At 38.4% G+C, this 23,445-nt stretch overlaps 1 protein-coding gene across 4 annotated transcripts in view; it reads left to right on the top strand.

Moving 5' to 3' along the window:
- FBXW7 (F-box and WD repeat domain containing 7) overlaps positions 1–22,415 on the top strand; it is a 164,063-nt gene extending 141,648 nt beyond the window's left edge. For all 4 annotated transcript variants that reach the window (XM_066632092.1, XM_066632091.1, XM_066632094.1 and 1 more), the window contains 7 exons: positions 1,011–1,134; positions 3,022–3,158; positions 7,544–7,657; positions 11,146–11,327; positions 13,270–13,495; positions 17,614–17,824; positions 20,565–22,415. In XM_066632092.1, the coding sequence (XP_066488189.1) occupies positions 1,011–1,134; positions 3,022–3,158; positions 7,544–7,657; positions 11,146–11,327; positions 13,270–13,495; positions 17,614–17,824; positions 20,565–20,833 (1,263 nt within the window). In that variant the 3' untranslated portion in view covers positions 20,834–22,415. The remainder of the gene's footprint in view (positions 1–1,010; positions 1,135–3,021; positions 3,159–7,543; positions 7,658–11,145; positions 11,328–13,269; positions 13,496–17,613; positions 17,825–20,564) is intronic.
- The last annotated feature ends 1,030 nt before the right edge of the window (positions 22,416–23,445 follow it).

Below are 23,445 nucleotides of genomic sequence, written 5' to 3'. Positions count from 1 at the left end.
CTAATCCCTACTTCGTTCAAACATGCCATGTCTCCCCCATTCTCAAGAAACCATCCCTCAGCACTTCCTCCCTGACAGACTACAACCCAGTCTCCCTTCTGTCCTTTTGCCTCCAAACTCCTGAATTACATACATGCTCCCGCTGCCTTGATTCTTCTTTCTATATTACTAATAAAAGGATGGGTTGTTACAGGAACAAATCCTTCATTATGGTTTGAGATCCAGCTCTCATTTTACTTAAGAGTATTTTTTGAACATACTCATTTCTTTGTGACCCTTTTTATTGGAATGTGGCATATAGATGTCCTTAAAATATTTCTGTATGTATTAATACGTACTCATAGCCATGAGATCTTTTTCCTTTCTTGCTTGATAGTATGACATTTCATACTCTTCTTGATGAATTCACTAGTCTAACCTTGGATGGAGTTCATATTTTATGGAAAAATAGTCCTTTCTTCCATGAAAACGGCAAACTTAGCATAGATCACTTTTCCTTTAACATTTAGCAGGCAGATTCCAGGCTTGCTGTCGTGCAAGTTCTTTTTTTTGTTTAAATGGAGATAGTATTCCCCATGAATCCATTCTGTTGACATCCTCTCAGTTTTCCATGTCTTTTATCATAACTGAACCTTATATTAATTTTTTAGGATCTTTCATTGGTGATTTGATTGCAAAACCAGCGTAAGTGAATATAGCTTCTTTATATGCTGTCCATATGAAACACAAATTAAATGGTCATTGTGGACAGGTATGGTTTCACTTACCTCAAAGGCATTCTTATCTTATTTTTATTTTTTCAACTAGATTTTGGACTGTATTTAGTATTTTCTTTGGTGCTAATGGTATATCTAATGGAACTTGACCACTTCTTGGCCTGTCTGATTGCAGCAGTTGGTCAAATTAATACATGTATTGTGTTAATCTCAATTTATTGGTTACATAAACATACAGTTCCCAGTAAAATGTAGTGATTTCAATGAGCTTAGTCTCTTACTTCTCTTTTTTAGTTGGCTCTATATGTGCTTTCATTCCTGGAACCAAAGGACCTGCTGCAAGCTGCACAGACGTGTCGGTACTGGAGAATTCTGGCAGAGGACAACCTTCTATGGAGAGAGAAGTGCAGAGAGGAAGGTAAGGCTCAGTAGAAATGAATTAGTCATAACAATAGACCTATCTGGGGAAAAAGATTATTCATCTTTTTATGGAAGGCAAATTCAACCAAGTATGTTTGACCCGTGTGTATTTTCACTAGCAGTGCAATTTATTGTATATATTCACTAGGTATAATTTAAAAACCACTACATCTGAATTCCTGTATTATGATATAGATGTTATGGAAATAATTATCTGAATGGGTTGTGGAATATTGTAGATAGAAGCGGAAATAATTTTCCAATCTTTCCGTAATGACATCTGCCTTATGCTTATAAATAACAAGAAAATATTTTAAAGAATAACTGTACTATAATTCTTTATTAAAAAAAAATTTGAAAGCCAAAGTACCTTACAATGGGAGCACAATAAGGTAATTCGGGTATAGTAAAAATGCAAGAAAGTGGTCTTTAAAGCTTAGTAACATTAAGAAGGAAGAGGGAAGAATTACAATAAGAAGCACAATAAGATAGTTCAAGTGTGGTAAAAATGCAAGAAAGTGGTCTTTAAAGCCTAGTAACATTAAGAAGGAAGTAGTATGATATTCCAGTGTGGAAGGGATTGTCACTCCCAAATTGGACTTTTCAGCCACACTAGATGCTGTTCCAGAACCACCATTCAGAGCGCGATACCATAGTCTTTCGAGACTGAAGATTGCCAACTACTCAACTAGTATGATATTGTAATAAGGACTAACAGGGTAACTTCATGGTTAGGAAACAAAATTCTTGTCTCCAGTAGAAACAGAAGGTACCAAAACCTCAAGATGGTGAAGCTAGCTTTGTACCTGTTAACCTGTTTTTGCTCTCAGCCAACCATTCCCTGAAGGAAAGCAAGAAGCAGTTGATCTCAATAACCTCATACCTATTGCATAATCTGGTTAGATCGGAATTTTCAAAGGTGCCTAGGTAAACCAGAGAACCAGTGTTAATTAAATTCATTGCATTAGGGGTTTAATTACCATATGCTTCTGTGAAGATCACTTAAGGCAATGTATGGCTATGTTGAGATGTGTTCTTGCTTGCTTTTCTGAAAAAAAAAAAACAAGGTTTTAAGAGTATTTGTGGGCTTGGAATATGGCTAATGTTAAACAGATGATATTGAAGGGGAGCTCTCTGTCCTAAGCAGGCCTATTGTACTTTGAAACATATCAAAAGAGGATAGTACGTTCAAAATTGGCAGACCAAATGGGTGGAGAACAAACAGCTTTTAGAACTAAGTGCTGATCCACATGTATTGGCAACAAGTTTCAAGCTAGTAATGAGATGCACCAGAGGGTGAAGATAAAGAGGATAAAACAGAGACCTTAAGCTTTTCCTTGTAATAAGGATGATGGAAAGATGTACACAGCCTTTGGCAGAAACTGTGAATAAAAGCAATTAGATAATTTTTTTTAAGCTGAGTGTCGGTGGCGTAACATTTTGAATTCAGGTGATGAAATAATAAATGAGCAGTAGTACAAGACACTATATTAGAATCTGGGTTAGCTCAGCAGAGATGTATCCATTAACAGCAAGGACTAATCCTAAGAGAGCCAACATAAGAACTTCAGAAAGCTTGAAAATGAGATCATATTTGATGAATCCTGTTTAAAAGAAGGGGTTGGAAATTGGAGAGCAGGTAGCAAGGAAGAAATGAAGTCTGAAATGAAGGGCTTAAGATAGTGTCAGTGAGTACAGGCTGAAGGCCAGTTGAGAAGAGAGAAAGGGATAGAACAGATTTGGAAAGCGCAATAGTAGGTGGGAAGTAGTGTGAGAATATAACAAATTTGCTAATAGCTTTATACACTTGGAAAAGGAGAGTGATTGGAAGGAAACTGACATTTGTGTCTGACTCTGCCTTCTGATTTTGTTAAAATTCTTATAGGGATTGACGAACCTTTACATATCAAGAGGAGGAAAGTAATAAAACCAGGTTTCATTCATAGTCCATGGAAAAGTGCTTACATCAGACAGCACAGAATTGATACTAACTGGCGGCGAGGAGAACTCAAATCTCCTAAGGTAACCATCTTTGAACTAAGGTTATCATATAATGAATTAAGTAGGAACAATCCTTCAAGTCTTGTTGTTCCACCCTAACTAGATCATTTCTGACATTTTTAAACCTCCTCAAATTCTTCAGATAACTTAAGAATTGTTTGGCCTTTTTAGTAGTGTGTGTTACCAACAGGCTTCATATGTTTTAGCACATCACAAATCAAATGGAGGGGATGTTTTCCTCTATTGAGCTATTGACAGCTATGCAATTCCAATGTTAACTTATTCTCCAATGTTACTTATTCTCTGACTTCATGTGCATATGCTTGTTTTCTGTATGAGACAATCATATGTGAGTTGTACATAAGCAGTCCCTTTGTATTCTAGAAATACAAAAAAATGGACACTGTGGTTGGGTTTTGGTTATGGCAGCTCAATTCTTTCCATTAAGTTTGATGAGAAAAAGTAAACGGACAGGTGAACCATTAAAACAGAAAGTAAATTGTATGTAAGGCATCATCAGTAGCTGTATAGAGGATCGGCTTATTCATACTACAGTTACTACACAAGTCTTTGTTTCTTTCAAATTAGGTGATATACTGACATCTAAAGTTATAAGGAAAAAAGGGCACTGCATTTGAGGACATCATTGCAGCATGGATAAAACTCATCCCCTGCGCCTTGACAATTAGTAATGTGGCCTCCACTAACAGGAGCCCCTGAGGAGATACACAGTATTCTGAGGCATGCTGTGCTCTCATTGAGGCAATACAGTCAGCCCACATCTTGCTCATGATTTTTGCACGAATTCAAGTATATGCTGTCAGCCCCCCGCCCCCCAAAAGAGAAATGGTAGTTTATATAGTGCAGGCGACTCTGCCCGTCATTGCATTTATTCTGTTTATGTCCTGGAGTGAACCTGAAGTGGGAGAATGAAGTTGCTGTTCTCTCTATCCCTATGTGCCTCTCATACTGTAACTTTAATTGTTAAGGAAGCAGTATGTATTTGTTAACAGAATTTCAGCTGTACACAATTTTGACTTTACGCTCCAACCTCAGACTGTAATCCTCTTGTAAGATATGGTACAGAACCGTTCTCCTTTCGGCCTCACACATTTTGATAAGTTATCTTTTAAAATTAAGCATATTATAACATAGAAGATTCTAGATCAGATTAGTTCTGATGAGAAATTGTTGTGTCTCCTTTCATATTGTAAAAACAGCTACAATTATCCCTCCTTGTTGAACAAAATGCCAAGGCACTAACATCAGTTATATTTATGAGTTACTAACAAACCTGGGTGTGTCTATACACTGATGTTACTTATAATGCTTAGTCATAGTTTGATGGACCATAACCCTTGGTTTTAAGACCTTGCAGAATAAATGGTTCAGGCCATGAGAGCCAGGGTGGTGCAGTGGTTTGGGAGGTGGACCCAGACCCAGAAGATCCAGGTTCAAATCCCCCCTCAGCCATGAAGCTTCCTGGGTGACCTTGGGCCAGTCACTTTCTTTCAGTCTCACCTACCTCACAGGGTTGTTGTGAGGAAAAAAGGAGGGGAGCAGCTGTGTATACCGCCCTGAGCTCTTTGGAAGAAGGGCAGTATAAAAATATGATTAATAATAATAATTTAACAAAACTAAATTACAAAGCAGCATCTTTTCAAAACCACAAGAGATTGCTGCAACCATGTTTTAAGGCAGGGGTCTCCAAACTGTTTGGCAGGAGGGCCACATTATCTCTCTGAAACTGTGTTAGGGGCTGGGGAAAAAATTAATTAACATTTAAAATTTGAATAAATTTACATAAATAAATACATTAGAGATGGGACTTATATGAATGAATGAAGGTCTTGTGATCGCTCAAGGTCTATAAAAGGCCTTGCACAAAGCAAGGCCAGCCTTTCCTTCGCTGTTGCTGCTGCTTCACAGTCATGAAACAGCAAGTAGTGGAAGGAGCCCACAGCTCATGTTTGAGGTCGAACAGTTGGCCCTCATGCTGGTAGCAGTCGTGTTGGACTAGTGTGGGCTCCAGCAAGAGTCCCACGGACCAGAGTTTCATTGGAGACTGGGAGCTTCTTGTGGGCCAGATTGGGGGTCCCTGGGGGCTGCAAATGTCTCCTGGGCCAGGGTTTGGGCACCCCTGTTCTAAGGAGAAGAAAAATATGAGTGCTACCTTAATGGTGCATAAAAATGAACCCTATGCAATATATATTATATCTTCTTACAGGAAATAAATAATATAAAGATGTAATGTTTTCATCTCAGTGGATTTGAATATATATACAAATATGTGTTGGTTAATGGTGGGGATATGTTCCCTGAAGCCTGTCATTAACTGATGGTGTTGTTAATTAATCAGGTGCCTGGGAACCTCCTCCTAAGCCCACCAAGAGCACTCCAAAACCACCACTGCCTTTGTACCTGAAAGGCTGCTCTCAATTCTCAACTTGCTAGCTGCTCTAATGCACACCTAAAAGTGCTGGCTACTTCTACAGCTGGATATCACCCCAGCAGGCATTGCACAGGGTCAGCTGATAGCCTGGCAGCAAGCCGGAACAGCACCATCAACTGGCCCTGCATGATGCCTGCTGGGGCTATTTTCGGCCATCGAAGCAGCCAACACTTGCAGGTGCACAGTGGAGCAGCCAGCAAGTTGAAAATTGAGAACAACCTTTCAGGTGCGTGGATGGCATGGTGGCTTCAGAGCACTCTCTATGGTCTCAGGAGAGGCTCCTGATCATCATCTACCAAGGGACTGTCATATATAAGGTCTATCGCTAGTCAGAATATTTGTGACAGACACCTGTACTTAGATACTAAAATAAGCTATACTGTATGTTTGCCCGGTATACATTGGGTCATATCCTAAGCTTAATCATGATTAATTTCATTTCAGTAGGACTTTGCCTTGATTAATTTCCTTAATCATGATCAACTAAACTTTAGAAACAACCTTATGGTGATTGGGGAAGGGGAGGAGCCATTGTGCTAGTGCCTCTCTCTTATTTCTAGATCTTCTCCTATTCCAGATCCAGATCTATTCCTGTTCTAGGACCAAAATTGAAAGATTTCACTGGTACTTTGAGGATAAAGTCAGGTGGAGAGAAACTACCTTAGAAGCTTTCCTTTAGGTTAAATGGGACATTTTGCAAAAACCTGCACTGTGCAGATTGAGCATCCTTTATCCAAAATGCTTGGGACCAAAACTGGTTTGGATATCAGTCTTTTCCATATTTTGGAATACTTGCATATACATAATCAGGGATGGAGCCCAGTCTAAATACAGCATTCCTGTATGTTTCACATACCACTTATACACACGAAGTTAATTTTATACAATATTTTTAATAATTTTGTGCATAAAACAGTTTGTGCATGAAAAACAGTTTGATTTTATTTCCTTAGGCAAAAAAAAATTTTTTTAAAGTCATGTTGGCACTCAAAATGTTCTGCATTTCTAAATATTCCATATTTTGGAATTCTGGATAAAGGGTGCTCAACCTGTACTGAGTAGCTTAGGATCCTGAAAGATTGGGGCAAGGCTCTGACTGAGCTCAAATATAAAAAAATTTATTATGGCACATACCAAAAATGGAGGGGAAGAAGTTGGATAATACAAGGAATTTAACAAGTAGGCTTGAAAATATAGCATGGGTGTTAGAAAGTGCCTGGGTATGGATCTGAGCAAAAACATATGCAGGTGATTACAGACAAACTTTAAATCAAATTCATTTTCTAACATGTGTTAAGCTCACTTGTGCTTGCCCTTAACCTTCTGGATGCCATTTTGCCCCTCTGAGACAGCCCAGAGCATAGAATACACACAAACATCCTTGAGCCGTACGTCAGTTAACCTAGATTCAGGGTGGTTATATGTCTGTCCTGTTCTATAAGTTGGATAGCTTATTATCCTGCCCACCAATCCTCTAACCCAGTGGTTTCCAAATTGAGCCATGGCTCCCCAGGGAGCTGCAGAAACCAGCTAGGGGAGCCATGGAATCCTTGCAAAAAATCCACCTCCTTAAACAATGTATAGGATTGTAGCCCTAATGGGGAGTCACAACCAGTGGTCAAGGGAGCCGCAAATCAAAAAAGTTTAGGAGCCACTGCTCTAATCTGATCAGATGGATTTGGGTGCCCAGTTGGGTAGTTCATGCCAGGTGGGCTGGCAAGAAGCTGCTGTTTGTGGTGGACTTGGGCACTGAAGACAACTCATCTACAAACTACCTGATACATATGTTTCCAGTTAAATGTTTTGATTTGGGACGAACGTTTTTGTCTCTGTTAGACCAGGGCATTGTGAGAAGACAAATGGATCAGCAACTGTGCTGAAGCTAAGTAGGTCTTGGCCTGGTCAGTGTGTGGACATTATTGATATTTATTTATATGTTATTGTATTTTGTCAGGTGCTCAAAGGTCATGATGATCATGTGATCACATGTCTGCAGTTCTGTGGTAACCGAATAGTCAGTGGCTCTGATGATAATACATTAAAGGTTTGGTCAGCAGTTACAGGAAAGGTAAGCCAAATACATGTACTGTCTTCTAATAAAATTCATCTTAAATATCTTAGTGAAACATTTGGCTGTTAAGAAATACTGGTTAACAGTACTTCTTACACTGGGTTGCTGAAATTTCATCAGAAAAAGGCAGTCTAGTAATTCTTTGGGCCACATTTTCTGCCAGGAACAGTTCAGTGCTTGATGTAAAATTAACCAAAAACTGGACCAAAAGGTGCAGTTTCACATGCATGACTTTTCTTACATCATGCTGGAGGATGGTTTTTCAGCCTTTTTATTTCCAAAATATTATTCTCTTTGTGCAAGTGCTTGTAAAAACATGAGAAATACAATTGGCCCACATCATGCACACCATAGACTTGCACAAATTCAACTTCATGCAGTTGGCAAACAAAAAAAAAACAGCAGGCAATTTAAACACTGCAGGCGATTCTATTCTACTTACTACATACATGCCCTGGAGGCAACCTGAAATCGGAAAATGAAGCTGCTATGCCCACCTATAGCTCATAATTTTTAAAGAGACAGTGTGCATTTCCCAGATGTTGGTGATTTTCAAGGCAATTTTAGCTTTATGCATGGATTCTGGAACATAACTCTCATTCAAGATGTGGGCCAACTGTACAATAGAGCCTATTTATCATAGTACAATGTGACCTCGTATAAGCAGTTATTTTCTTTCTCTCAATTGCTTAACTCGAAACCCGTGATTGGGTTGTCTTGATTTGTATATCTAGATTTCATTTATTTATTTTTATATCCTTATTCCATAAAAATCAATCTTATTATATTGATTGGATGCTTAATAGCTTGAAATCTCATTTCAGATATCTAATTTTGACTGTTAAGTGTTTTGATTTTGTCTTTTATTAAGGCTGCAATCCTATACACACTTTCCTGGGAGTAAGCTCCAATGAACACAGTGGAACTTACTTCTGAGTTGATGTGCATAGGATTGTGCTATAAGTTGCTTTGGATGTATTGACTAAGAGACGACTCATAAATAAGAGACAACTTGTATTTTTATCTATTGATTGTTAGCTGCCTTGAGTGCCCATTGGGGAGAAAGGCGGAGTATAAATCTAATTAACTGATTAATTAAATTGATTAATTAATGATGTTACTCATACTATTGGTGGTGGTCTTTTGTCAGTTACTTTATTGTGGAATTATTTGTCACTTGTATAGCAGTATATGTGGGCACATTATTCCTTATCTCTGTCTCTTAATACATAATTTCCCAGCATTTATGGTGTTTCTAAATATTGTTAGTGTGCATTTTTTTATGATTTGTGTTAGCATTGGTCATACCACAGCACTTCTATTTAGGTTTTTTCTCTTATTATCCCATGTGATTGACTTAAATCAGTGGTTTTCAAACATTTTAGCGCAGGGACCCACTTTTTAAAACTACACTCTGTCAGAACCCACCTAGCTTTACGAGACAAAAAAAAGGTTTCACTTTACCAGCTACTCGAGCCTCTGTTTTTTATCTTTTTCACTATGGTGGGGGAGGATTGCCTTCTGGAGCATTTGTTGAACTCCATGTCCATTGGCTTGCTACTGTTATAATCACCTTGCATTCCCCTTCACCTGGCCTTCGATAGTTGCTGAGGCATGTTTGTCTACTTGCGAATAAACACACACGTTTCATTTTCCATGGGCATCATTACATGTTATCAGCTGGGTGGGGGACTTATTTCTCAAGTGTTTTTTAGGGCCTGCGTTCATTGGATCAGGACCATTCTGGTGGCGTTGCATTCTTTTTGGCCTGCTCTTTGAAGTGGACTGAGGCACATTTGCCTACTCACAAATAAACATGCACATGCAACTCAGTTTCACTTTCCATAGGGCTCAATACATTTTCCTTGTTATCAGCTTGCCAGTTTCAGAAACCACCAATAAATAGGGCTAGACCCCCAGTTTGGGAAACACTGCCATAAGTCTATTTTTGGTACAAAGAATCCATTTCAGCAGTAGAGAGACACTGGCAAGAAATTTGCTAAACTGTTCAGCACATACCTCTGAGAATGCAAGTTGCCCGATTCTCATTGATATGCATGTCCTTGTGTCTCTTTGGTTAAATTGGATTTGTACAGTTTCTGATGCATGTTGAGTGGGATCCATAACCTTCCATTTTCAAGCTCTTAGCTTACTCATGCAGTAGGGAGGGGCAGCGCTTTGTGCCATTGTGCTGGTAGCAACCTCTTGTGCCTTTCACAGTACTCCTGTGGAACACCTTGATGTTTTGTGGAATTTTTGGGGGTGTGGGACAGTCTGCTGCTTGCAGATCTTAAATATCCCTAGCTGGATGCCAACATTATGTGTAGCCATTTTGAGGATGGTGAGTCATCATCACTGTCTTAAATTTTGTCTTAAAATTTTGTATAGTTTCCTACCCAAGGAACGTGTAATCTGAGGGCTGAACTGCACTGTACTTTGAACCTCTTTTTGTTAAGTATCAGTAGGGTGAGACAGTGGAAGTAGTCCTGAGTGGGATGATAGTGGGAATTGAGGGGAAGTTAGCCCTTCTGATATGGTTCCAATCAAGGTCAGCCATTCTCTCCTCTCTCCTGAGCTGTTGTCTCTCACAAAAGGAAAACTCCTGTTGGTGCCAAAAAATGTGTATTAGCCTTAAAATGGTTAAAAGAGGGAAACAATGGAGCAACAGTGAGAGACTGAGGGAATAAAGCAATTCAAATAGTGTTAATGAAGAATGGTGTTGTTATTCAAACCAAACTATTGAAGGTTGTGCTCCAATTATGTACCTTTGTGGATCCGGGACTACTTCTAGAGTCCCACAATATCTGGCAGTGCTATTCCACTTATTTGTAAACATGGTACATCTGCTTATCGTCAGGGCTTCCAATTGTTTGTTAGGGAGAAGGTTTTTGTTGTTGTTAATATTGTAATTATAATTCTGCCTTTCTTCAATATAATTTTATTCATGGTAACTATCATTTCAAAGCAATATAACAGAAAATGCAGGTATATAAAATCATTTATTCAAGGAAAATGAGTTACTACAGTATATTAATTTCTTGTTTTGCTTATATTTCTTGACTTTCAAGGCCCCCCCTTATTAACATAAAATATATGATATGCACACTATTATATTTAGTCATGGATTTATTTTAAGAGTTGGGCTGTTACTTCATGCCCTCAAGAGATTGTAACTACTGTCCTGTGAAAGATTATTTTCAAATTTGACCGGCATTTTTACACATCCACTTCTACTTGCTTCCTTTCACTAAAATTCTGACATGAAAGGTATCACTTAGAAAAAAACAAACAAAAAGACTTCTCACTAAATTTGCATTACTCATTGTGGGGCAGAACACTGTGTATATTTTTCTCATTTTTATTATTCCAGTAATATTAGATGGCTCATGATGGGATGGTTTATAGAATATCACAAGTAAAAGAAATATGAAGTGTTGGGTAAATTACTCTGAGTTTGTCACCTTTGTCTAAATGCTTGCTTTCAGTGTTTAAGAACACTTGTTGGACATACAGGTGGAGTTTGGTCATCACAAATGAGAGACAATATCATCATCAGTGGGTCTACAGACCGGACTCTTAAAGTATGGAATGCAGAGACTGGAGAGTGTATACATACATTATATGGGCATACCTCAACTGTGCGTTGTATGCATCTTCATGAAAAAAGGTAATGTTTATCTACACAATTGTAAGGTGTCTTATTCCCCAGCTTTCCTTTGCATTGAAATAAAAGCAATTTTTATTAAGGTTTTTTTAATATTAGTAAAATATACTGACAGTTCTGTAAGTTGATTATATTAATGTACAAATTCAGGGGAAAATTGATTTAGAAAACTTGCAAACATTGGAAAGAAGGAGCTCAGAAAAAGGAGCAACTCAACAGAATCATAACTAATAAAGTTAATGTTTAACATTTTGCATGATTTTGTATAGCTACCCTACTGTTACGATCATTTGTCTTTATTAGTTGAAAATTAAAGCACTTTCTTTCATCTGCTTTGTTTCTGTTTTATATAAACCTTTTTAGAATTACCTTAAAATGTCTTACCTCAGTCTCTTGCATCAATAATAGATAGGAAAAGTTGTGGAACAGAAGTCCAGAATTATTCCACTGAGTTCTTAAAAGCAAAATAAACCACCACCTTTTAATACAAGATTGCATCTAAAATATTCTCTTTTCCCCTTAAAAGAATACTGTTGTTAAGGGCAGAGCTGCATCCAAATAGTTTAGAATTGGGACCAAATAGTGAATTAATCTTTTAACTTCATACTTTATCTAGTGTACTAGTTAAGTGAAATAAAGTAGTATTAACGAACAAAAATCACTAAAGGTGAGTTCTCCTGTTAGTGGTGTTAATGCTAATGCTGCCTACACAGTTAACGCTAACAGTCCAATCCTTTCCCATGCTGGTGTGCAGGATGCAGAGCCACCGGTGCAGCAGCAGCATTTGTATCCTGCATGCTGGCAAGGGACCAGCCTGGTCAAAAGAATAAGTAACTTTACTTACCATCCCAGCCACTGCCTGATCCCCATTGGACTACTCAGTTCTGTGCCAGTTTTTCTACTAGCATACATTTGAGGAGCCTTGCTGGGAGCGTGTCAGGGCCAGGATGGAAATTTGGATATGGTGCACACCAGTGTCGCCACATTATCTGCCCCATTCCACACCCATTCCTTGCCTCTTTTTGACCTATCCACTGGCAGAAACCCACCAGTGGCCACCTGTGCTGTGCTGCAGGTGTTGCATGGCCTTCCAGCCTTTGCACCAGCAGGAGCGCAGACTGGCAGAGCGGCTGCTACCACAGCATATTTCACAGTACACCAGCATACCATGAGGATAGGATTGGCCTATGTAAGATAGTGAAGGCTGCAATCCTATGCACACTTACAGGTAAGTCCCATTGAATACAGTAGGACTTAATTCTAGTTGAGCATACATAAGATTATGTTACACATTATTTAATCATTACTAATTTGTTACTAAGGCTGCAGTCCCTAAAGAATAAGGGCCCAATCCTATCCAACTTTCCTGCACCGGTGCAGCCGCAATGCAAAGCCAAGGTAAGGGAACAAATGTTCCCATACCTCGAGGGGACCGCTGTGACCACCTCCCCACCACAGGATGCAGTGCATGCCCCATTGGCATGGCTGCACCAGCACTAGAACACTGAATAGGATTGGGCCCTAAGCCTCATTTAGCTTATTGAGACTTTCTTTCAACATACACATAATTGCATTGTAAGGGCCAAACTAGATAGAATGTTAATCATGTCATTGTACCCCTACATGTTTGGTTTTCAAGTGGAAAAGCAATCATCTAGTTTTACTCTAACATCTGCACTTTAAAGAGCAAATGTTTGTTGATCTTAGTATTTACTATAGCAAAGTGTTGGTGAGAACAATGTCATGTGCTGTGTTGAGCAGTGAATGCAAAACCATTTAACTTGCACTTTTCAGCCTTAAAATATAGAGCCTCTATATCTGTCCACATAAATTATTTAATTACCTGCTTTTATGCATGGAATTTACTTAGCAATGAACCAGATAGCGGATATAATTACAACAGTCACACAAAACTAATTGCAGCTTTTTTTCCCCCTCCTTCTAGAGTTGTCAGTGGGTCTCGAGATGCCACCCTGAGAGTTTGGGACATAGAGACAGGCCAGTGTTTACATGTTCTGATGGGTCATGTAGCTGCAGTCCGGTGTGTACAATATGATGGCAGGAGGGTTGTTAGTGGAGCATATGATTTTATGGTCAAGGTATGGGATCCAGAAACTGAAACCTGTCTACACACCTTGCAAGGGCATACTAATAGAGTCTATTCATTACAGGTAAGCATTTTGCCTCTGGTGCAATAAATTTCCTTCACTATTCCACTAGCATTCCTATTTGCCTTACTGGAATATTTGTGGCATAGCCAGTAGACTCACAGCAAATGTAAAAGTTTAATCATGTTGCATGCATCCTAAATTCCCCTTTCTCTTCCCTCCAGTCCTTGTTAGCTTGAAGAAAAGAGAAAAGAGCAGTATATAATTCCAGAATACTTCATTAGCTACATCTTTGCTAGCTGTCTTAGTTTGCATAGCAAGAATCAGCTTGGCTCAATGATTTTTTCTTTATCTTCATCCTTATATATCCTGCTTCTTTTGCCCAAACAGGTGAACATGGGTGACTTATAACCATAAAATAAAACCCAAATGCGATCTGTTTACTGCGAGACACTAAAAAGAAAAAATTAAAATGACAGATTTCTAAAGGAACATAAATGTATTCCTTAAAGTCCTGATGGGACCAGAAAGTTTGGGAAGTATATTAAGGACCAATAGGGAAGCCACCCAGACTTCCAAGGGGAGGAGAATATTCCACATTGCCAAAAAGAAGGGCAGGCTTGCATCAGAAGAGGCATACAACAGAACTGCACCAGATTTTTTAAATCATGTATTGGGAGGTTCATATCTAAGGAGTAGGTATATAAGATGTTTGGGGCCTAAACAATTTATAGATTTAATGATAGATACCAGCATCTTCAGTTTAAGTTAAGAGAAGAACAGTGTTCTGCAAATACCTTTTAACACTAATGTAATGTGACCCATGCAACTAACATGAATTAATAATCATGTTGGGTTTGGGAAGGAAGGAGTGTTGGGTTCTAGTTCCATGTATTACCATGGCGTTAACCTCCAGTTAGTTATCTTCTGGTGACTTTGGAAGGCCAAACCTCTCAGAATCATTAAAGTTTCCTTTTCTGCTCACTCACCTTTATTTAGGAATCAAACCAAAGACCTTGAATAGTATGATTTGAATAGTGCAATAGCCTGTATTTTAATTTGAACAAGTATTTTTCTTTTGGGGTTATAGGCTGTTATGATATTGTATCAAAGAACAAATTCAAAAATTATTAGAGCAAAAGTATGGGGACATGGAGGATTATTTTTGTGTATACCATGCTGCTTCAGTACAATGTTTAGCAACCACAAAAAAGTGTTTTCTCCTAACAAATTGTACTGTTGACATTTTAAATAAATTGGAGCTCAATATTTGTGCAGAAACCTAGACACAAAGCATTTGAGAAGAGTTCATCTGGTAATTATAGACAATTGGGTTAGAACTGCTTTTTGTTAATTTTTTTTCTTTCAAACATGCTCAGAATTTCTAAAAATATTTTATGTAAGCACAACTAGATTAATTTGCATACGATAGTCAAACTTTTGGGTCATGGATTGTGTAGGTTTAAACTAGTCAGAGAAGCAGCTGATTAGTGTTCTATAAACAGATTTGAGAGCTGCTGATTTTGTTACAAAAAGCCGCATAATGTTGGATCAAGCATACCAATGATGTATTGTGGAAGTGAGACTTGAGCTTCTCCTTTAGTGGTATTGTGCAGACTTCCTTCTCTTAGTTTTTTAATGAGCTGTTTCAAATTTTACTCCCCCCCCCCTTATCCAGTGGTTCCCAAACTGTGGTCTGTGACTAGGGGAGCTGCAGATTCCTCACAAAAAGTCTGCCACCCTCTACAGTGTATAGGAATGTAGCTCTAATTGTGAGCTGTGGCCAGTGGCCCAGCAGGTTAAGAGGCACGCCAGTTGAAAAAGTTTGGGAACCACTGCCTTTATCTCTTGGCTCTGATTTCAAAAAACTTTATAAGATTATGTCTAGATACATGTATTCATGAATGCTGCAATCCTGTACAATTTACCTGGGAGTAAATCACATTGAACTCGGTAGAGCTTGCTTCTGAGTAAACATGCATAGGATTGAACTGTAAGTAAAGGAACTTATGGTTTTCTTGAGAGCCGGTCTGGTGTATAGTGGATAAAGTGCTAGAACAGAGGTGTCAAACATAAGGCCCATGGGTGGATGGGCCAAAAGGTTGGATGCAGCCCCCAGAAACAATTTATTCAGTTCCTGTAATAATTTGGCTCTCCCAGCTTGATGGTTAGGCTTTCTCATATCTTGAAATTATGGACAATATTTGCACATTTTCTCTTCTATCATTTGCAGCTAATCAGTTTTTAAGTGAGAACAAAGTGCCTATTTCTGGACATCATCTGCCAATTATGTCACTTTCTGCTTAATGGTGTCAGTTCCAGCCCTCAGCATGCACCATGAATTCTAACTTGGGCCCTTTGTATGAAACAAATTTGACATTACCATGCTAGTCTGATACTTAGGAAGGACCAGGTTGAAGTGCTCATTCTGCCATGAAGCTTGTTCTACCATGAAGCTCACCATATAACCAATTATTATGTCTCAGCATAGCTTAAGCTAAGGTTATGTACACTACTGTGAGTTCCTTGAAGGAAAAGTGGAATAAAAATAAAGCATTATTTAAATAGTATGAAGGAGACTTGATATAGGTAGAAGTTTCCATTGGTAGTCTGCCCCCCACTCTGCCATTTGCTTTGAAGGTTGAGGTCTTGTTTCTGCACAGTCATCAGTGCAGTAGCTTCATCTAAGAATTAATGTTTATATTCTGCTTAAGAAATTAAGATATGTTAAGACTTGTGGACTAGGCCTTCACATATACGTAGTATATTATCAGTACCTCTAAAGCGACCCATGCATGAGACATAAGCAGAGGCTGAGTTCCATTTCTCTGCATTTGACTCATCTCTGCTGCTTTCTTAGAGAAGTATTTGAGGAATGTAGTCTGATTCCTTTAGGTTATTTTTTCATACGTATTTAAGAATCTGTCAATTCACAGTATATTTCTTGATTTTAAATGTAAAGGGGTTTAAATTTAAAGGGAATATGAACACTAGCAACTTCCAAATTGTTACAAAGGTCTATCCTTTCGTAGATGGCAGATTTTTGAATAAATAAAAACTTTTAATCTAGCTTCTGGTTGAGTCAGTTTTAATTCATTTGCTTATTCCAAACTTCGTAATTGCCTCCTTGAAAATATTGTAACTGTGACATAACATCACAATTTGATAAACAAAGCTGCCACACGTTAATCGAAAGGAGTGCTATATTTAATAATTCCATCTGTTTGGGAGTCTCAAATGAAGAGTATTTCCTATTATAGTAACAGTCAAAATGTTTTCAAAAATGAACTCAGTTGAATTTCATTAAAACAGAGGATAAGTCAGATTTTAAAGCTATATTAAAATTTATTTCAGCTGATCGTTGCTGCCTTTAGTTGTTTCATTTTTAATAGCCTCTATTTCATAGTGCAACACCCTAGAATTAGCTTTAGAAATAAATAGGGTGAGAATTCAAAGTGTTAGTAATTTTCATGGAATAGATTTGTCCTGCACCAGGTCTTTAAATCTGAATTTATTTTTGGTTGGATTTTTTTTAAATTTCTTGTTAGATTATTAATGTTCAGTTTAAAGCAATGAAGTTTGCAGGCCTATTAAAAGCAGAATAATATTGTTCTTTGTATAAGCCTGATATTGTCATAATAGCAGCACACTCCTAGGCATGTCTACTCAGAATTAAGTCCCATTATGGACAGTGGTGCATACTCACAGGAAGGAGTAAGTAAAAACTGCAGTCTTGCTATCGTAAGGTGTTTTCATAGAAGACAAAATTTGTTCCTGATTTGTCTTCTCCTTGCCAAAAATGAAGTGTGCAACAAGTGCTGCTGTGCATCATATTCATCACAATGTAGGAAATAGTACCTACTGATACAACTACTAGGTTGATTCAGGCCCCTTGTTCTGTGAAACAGATCCTTGGAGCACCAGGTTGGATATATGTTTAGCTAGTGAGAAACCAAGCCATTGCGGCTCTGTGTCCAGGCAGCTGTCAGTGATTAAAGACTATTTTACGCTATCTGATGGTGCTCTGAACTTGTATTAGCTCAAGGTAATGTTGACTCATTCATAACAATGGGTACTAATGTTTTGGATTTATGGACTGACTTGTAAGAGCCTGCACAATCAGTCTTTAAAGCACTTCTAAAAACAAACAATAAATATAATTCACCGTTCATTTTTCTTAGTTTGATGGTATCCATGTGGTGAGCGGGTCCCTTGACACTTCAATTCGAGTTTGGGATGTGGAGACGGGAAACTGCATTCACACATTAACAGGCCACCAGTCATTAACAAGTGGGATGGAACTCAAGGACAATATTCTTGTCTCGGGGAATGCAGATTCCACAGTCAAAATCTGGGATATCAAAACAGGACAGTGTTTACAGACATTGCAAGGTGAGCTTCTCGTAACTTTATGTAACTAACTCCAAAATACCATAGGGCAGTGTGTGTGTCTGTGTGTGTCTCTCTCTAAAATGATCCTAAATCCAGCACATACTTAAGATTAGTAAGCGAAGATATTGGCTAATTAACCAGAGGTTGGCAGTGAATCATAAAACCTCATTTCTGCTTTCTCAATCTCTACTTCTGTGAGTTTTGACTTATCTGTATCTTCTCTAAGAGTATGTTGGTAATGGTGTGGTAGCCCTATACCCGAACAAATGGGAGTCAGGAGGGCTTTGATGCCCCAAATGCACTGGCTTGTTTGGCCTAGGTAGTGAAATACTTTGCCACTGTTTACTGCTTGGAGACCTTCAGAGTCTGGATTCGGAGGTCTATGAGAGTTGGCCTTTCATCTAGGGTAGTTGCCCAGCCAAGAGGTAAAAAGAATTGTTTAGCAGTGGTCATGGCTTTGGGATTTATCAGTGGGCCATTTGGGCATTTTTTTCTGGAAATGGCCTTCCTACAAAATTAGTTACTAATCAGAATAGTATTCCATGGACTTTCAAATGCCATCTCGCAGGTTCAGAATAGTTGGGGCGATTGGAATTAACCCACCCCACCCCCACCCAGGAAGAGATAGTCTTAGTGGCTTGTGAGGTGGGTTGTTAGTTAAAACTGGATATTTTTTCCCATTTGTTACAGCTTAAAATTAAGAGTGGGGAGAGGTTCCTAGAGGTTAATTGGGTGGTGAGACAGTACATAAGAATGCATTGGTAGTTGTTACAAATATTTCAAGGTACATATGGTATTTAAAGATGTGAAGAGTGGAGAAAGGAAAGAGTTTAGTGTTTTTTTAATAGTTGCTGTGTGGGCATATGTGTAGAGACATACACACATGTTATTTTTCAGAAAAGAATATTTCAAGCATTTAAAAAGAAATATGTATTTCATTAACATACCACATTTAATGTGTAGTCTGAGGGCCCAATCCTATCCAGTTTTCCAGTGCCAGTGTAGCTGTGCCCATGGGGCATACACTGTGTCCTGTGTGGCGAGGCACTCTTAGAGACCTGCTCAAGGTATGGGAACATTTGTTCTCTTACCTTGGGGCTGCATTGCAGCTGCACTGGTGCTGGAGTGTTGGATAGGATTGGGCCCTTAGTCTTCACTGGCTTTTAAACACCAGGCCTCATTGAAAGCCCATGGCATAATTAAGCAGAATTGGTTCATTATTCAAACTTGAATTTTTAAGGTTTAATTATTTATTTAGTTTGTAATGAAAGGAGGGTCACTAAGAAATCAGCCCTGTAAATAAGAATCAAGGGCATCTTTGTTCTTTGTTTCACTATGAGGAAAGGCTACAACATTTAGAGAGAATTAAGGTCCAATCTGTCCAACTTTCCAGTGCCAGTGCAGCCCCAAGGTAAAGGAACAAATATTCCCTTACCTTGAGGAAGCCACCATGACTGCCCCCTCACTGCAGGTTGGCCCATTGGCACGGCCGCATCAGTGCTGGCAATTTGTCAGGATTGGGCCCTTAGTTTAGAAAATTGATGACTCCTAGGGCTGGGGAAGAGGAACACAACATGAAAATGATTTTACAACATGAAAATCAGTGGTATGGATAAAGTTAAACTAGCATCCAGGCCCTCCAGTGAAACTGATTGGCAGGAAATTAAAGAAGGACAAAGGGAGATTCTTATTCATACAGTACATCATTAATTCATGGAATTGGCTGCCATAAGATGTGGTGATGGCCGCTAGCATAGATAGATTCAAACAGGAGTTGGATAAATATGTGGAAGATAGGTCTGTTAATGGCTGCTAGTCAAGTTTGCCTTGAGCGCCAAGTGCTAGATAGGAACAGTTGGGGAGTCAGTTGCCCCTACATCCTACTTTATGAACTTTCCAAAAGCATGTGGTTGGCTACTGTGGCATGCTGAATTCAATGGGCCTTGGATCTGATCCTGAAGAGCTTTTTTTATTTTTTTGCTCTGCTCAGTTGTGATGCTGCTTGATCTTTCCTTTGCCATAGCTGCATGCACACTCTCAAATTGGAACAAAAGAATGTAGTGATGCATGGTTCTTTTCCTAGCTGGGGAAGCATTATGGCCAAAAGACTTGCAACCAATCACAAAGACAATTTCTTCCACAGTTGCCTTATGAAATTTCTGCTTTATAAGATGAACAAGCATGTTAGCGTTGCTCTTGCTATCTGTTCTTTGTCTTGTTTTGGTCACAAAAGAGAAATCATACTGGCAGCCACTGTCCATTGTGTTTTGAGAGGTGGATTACAGAAGCTATGAATATCACATTGATTCCTCTTTCTGTCTAGAAGGTGGAGAGCACTCGGTTGGGTGTAGATACCAGTGCTGCAGTACAGAACTATGGTGGGTGCCTGTCTCAGCTTAGAAAGGTGTAGGACAGGATATTATTATGGTGGTTATAAAAGTAGACAGTAATAGAAGGAAAAAGTGGAAGTATTCTTTCTTTCCCAAGAGTTAGGAACATGTTACTTGGTGTTGCCTATATAGGGGTGTGTGTGTGTGTGTGTGTGTGTGCGCGCGCGTGCGTGCGTGCAAATTCCCTACAGTTATTTGTCTATGCAGCAAGTTGGGAGCACTTCAGTAACCTAATCAACTATTGCCTGTTGCATGGTATTCTGCTTTTATGTATGCAAAAAAGTCTTGCTTGAAGTACAGCAATCTCTGATGTGACTTTATTTGTTTGCTGCTGTTTTCATTTGCTCCAGGTCCTAACAAGCATCAAAGTGCTGTGACCTGTTTACAGTTCAACAAGAACTTTGTAATTACCAGCTCAGATGATGGGACTGTAAAACTATGGGACTTGAAAACGGGTGAATTTATCCGAAATCTAGTTACATTGGAAAGTGGGGGGAGTGGAGGTGTTGTATGGCGGATCAGAGCCTCCAACACGAAGCTAGTGTGTGCAGTTGGAAGCCGGAATGGGACTGAGGAAACCAAGCTGCTGGTGTTGGACTTCGATGTGGATATAAAGTGAAGCTTGAAAAGATTATTTTGTCCAGAAATGCAAATGATGTTCTATCCTTCCTCCCTCCCTCCCTCTGCAAAAAGGAAAAAAAAAATCCTTAATCCTCGATGGTGCAGGATGTTGGCTTGGGGCAACAGATCCTAAAGACCTACAGATTACGGAGGAGAAGACAAAAAGTTGACAAGCTGTAACTGACGAAGGCATTTGCTGTCTCATTTCATCAAAGGCTTCACTTTTGAATGGGGCAGCTTTGCAAAATATGACTTTCTAAATCAAGCCAGGTGCAATTAATACTTTTTGTTTTTTCTCTCTGTGCTCATCGAGCATTGCAGAGACTTAAAAAGTTGTTACAATTCTTGTTAACCCTGTTCTTTTACCAGAGAAATCTAGAAAGGAGCATCATACCTCCAATATCAGTTACTGATTGTCTTTCAAACAAGAGAGCATCTGTGACAGCAAAGAGTCCTTTCCATGTGTGGAAAAGCTAAAATCTTACTGTGAATTGTTTTTGTACAGATTTACAGCTGTTTTTTGTTTTAATTTTGCCAACCATTGCCAATGTCAATCACAGTATTAGCCTCCGTCGATCTATTTACTGTTGCTTCCATCTACGCTCTTCAATGCATAAGTTGCTCTGAGGTGGCAAGTTGTCCAGGGTTCTAAGGTTCCTCAGATGGATTTAATACATGATGCTGGTGCTAGAAGTAGGTCTTCAACTATGGGATTGTTGTCCCACCCCTGTACTGTATTCCCAGTGGCCAAACTTATTTATGCTGCTAAATGAAAGGAGAAAAAAAAAAGCAAATTATTTTTATTTTTTTTTTCTGCTGTGACGTTTTAGTCCCAGACTGAATTCCAAATTTGCTCTAGTTTGGTTACGGAGAAAAAGACTTTTTTGCCACTGAAACTTGAGCCAACTGTGCCTCTAAGAGGCTGAGAGTAGAAGAGTTTCAGACAATTTAGAGTGAAGTTTGCTTGCAAGTAAAGAGAGTGTGTGCAAAGCTTATTTTCTTTTCTTTTTTTCTGGGCAAAAATTAAAACACATTCCTTAGAACAAAGCTCTTGCAGCCTGTTCTGTTGGGAAACCTTTCTTTGTGAGGGCTGTGGTGAATGGAATAAACAGACATAATGAAACTGACAGGATATTTTTAAAAAGTACAGAAAATGGAAATAAAATTGCTGGTCAGTCTTAGTGTTTTACAGAATTTGAGAAGAATAACTGTTACAGTTTTATGGTGGCGAGGAACTGACAGAGCAAAAACGCTTTGGTTTTTGTGGTAAAGTTGTCATGCAAAAAAGAATGAAATTATCAAATTGTTTGCCTCATTCTCCAAGAGCCACAACTCAAGCTGAACTGTGAAAGTGGTTTAACACTGTATCCTAGGCGATCTTTTTTTCCTCCTTTTTTGGTTTATTTATAGTCTGGTTTTTTTTTAAGAAATCAGATTTCAGTTTGTTAATTTTAGTTATGTAACAGCCTGACAAGATGGAGGAAAACAACCTTTAAAGGGATTGTGTCTATGATTTGATTCACTTAGAAATTTTATTTTCTTATAACTTAAGTGCAATAAAATGTGTTTTTTCATGTTAATATGTCATTTTCTTTTGCTAAATTTATTCATTTTAATGTTCAAATACTATCAAATTTGAATTGGAAACGAGCATAGGATTTCACATATCTGAAAACGGTCAAGATTTTCACTTTTCAGAAATTTGATTAGTATGCAGCTGCTAAGTCTTTAAAGTTCTAGTTTCACAACTCAATTTTAAAGACTGCTTTTTAAAGACTCCTTTTTAAATCACTTTTTAAGAAGTGATTTAAAAAACCATCTCAGAGCAGCTGTTCTTTCACTTTTTCAACATTGTTGCCTTTATCATCTTACAGAATTTATTGTTTCTTCAGTATACGAAACTGCTACAGATAATGGAGATATCTGAAGATATTATTCTGGAGGGTATTGACACCCCAAAATTAAACAATCAGTCAAAAGCAAGGCATAGAAATCAATTATTGGAAGTTCTGACAGTTTCTTCTGGAAATATTCTTTTTCCATGATAAAATATTAAGAAGTAATATTAGAATTTCTGTTTGTTAATTGATTTCAAATTACACATCAAAGAGATAAGATTAAAATTAAACAAAGAAAAGATAGTAACTTTTAAAACATTGACAGGAAAAACTAAAGAAAAAAACTAGGGAGGAAGGTGTCAGTCAATAGAAGAACTTTCAAATGCAGATCCATCAACTTACTGAAGCAGAGAAGTTACTACAGGCAAACTGTCAAGCACTGTGTACGTGAAGGAAGCCTGACTGGTGCTATGTATTCTCCAATTCCGTATCTAGAAGACTACAATATTTCTACCCAAGAAGGCAATAGGTTATTAACCAACAAATAGAAGAGCTGGAAAATGCCTGCATGAAATGTTGTGGACAAGTTGCTAATCAGAATATAGTACATACCTAGATAGACGAATTGCCTGTCTTAAAAGCAGGCATCTCCTTAACCTTTCCATCTGGTAGGAAAAAAATCAAATTGGTTTTATCCAGTTTCTAGATACAGAACCAGTGTGAATTTTTTGTTCTGAATTCAAATGATGATAATGAAATGTAGATCAACAGT

This window comes from Tiliqua scincoides, chromosome 6 (assembly GCF_035046505.1).
Source record: "Tiliqua scincoides isolate rTilSci1 chromosome 6, rTilSci1.hap2, whole genome shotgun sequence".
Lineage (NCBI taxonomy): Eukaryota > Metazoa > Chordata > Lepidosauria > Squamata > Scincidae > Tiliqua > Tiliqua scincoides.
This window is presented reverse-complemented; position numbering and strand designations above follow the sequence as displayed.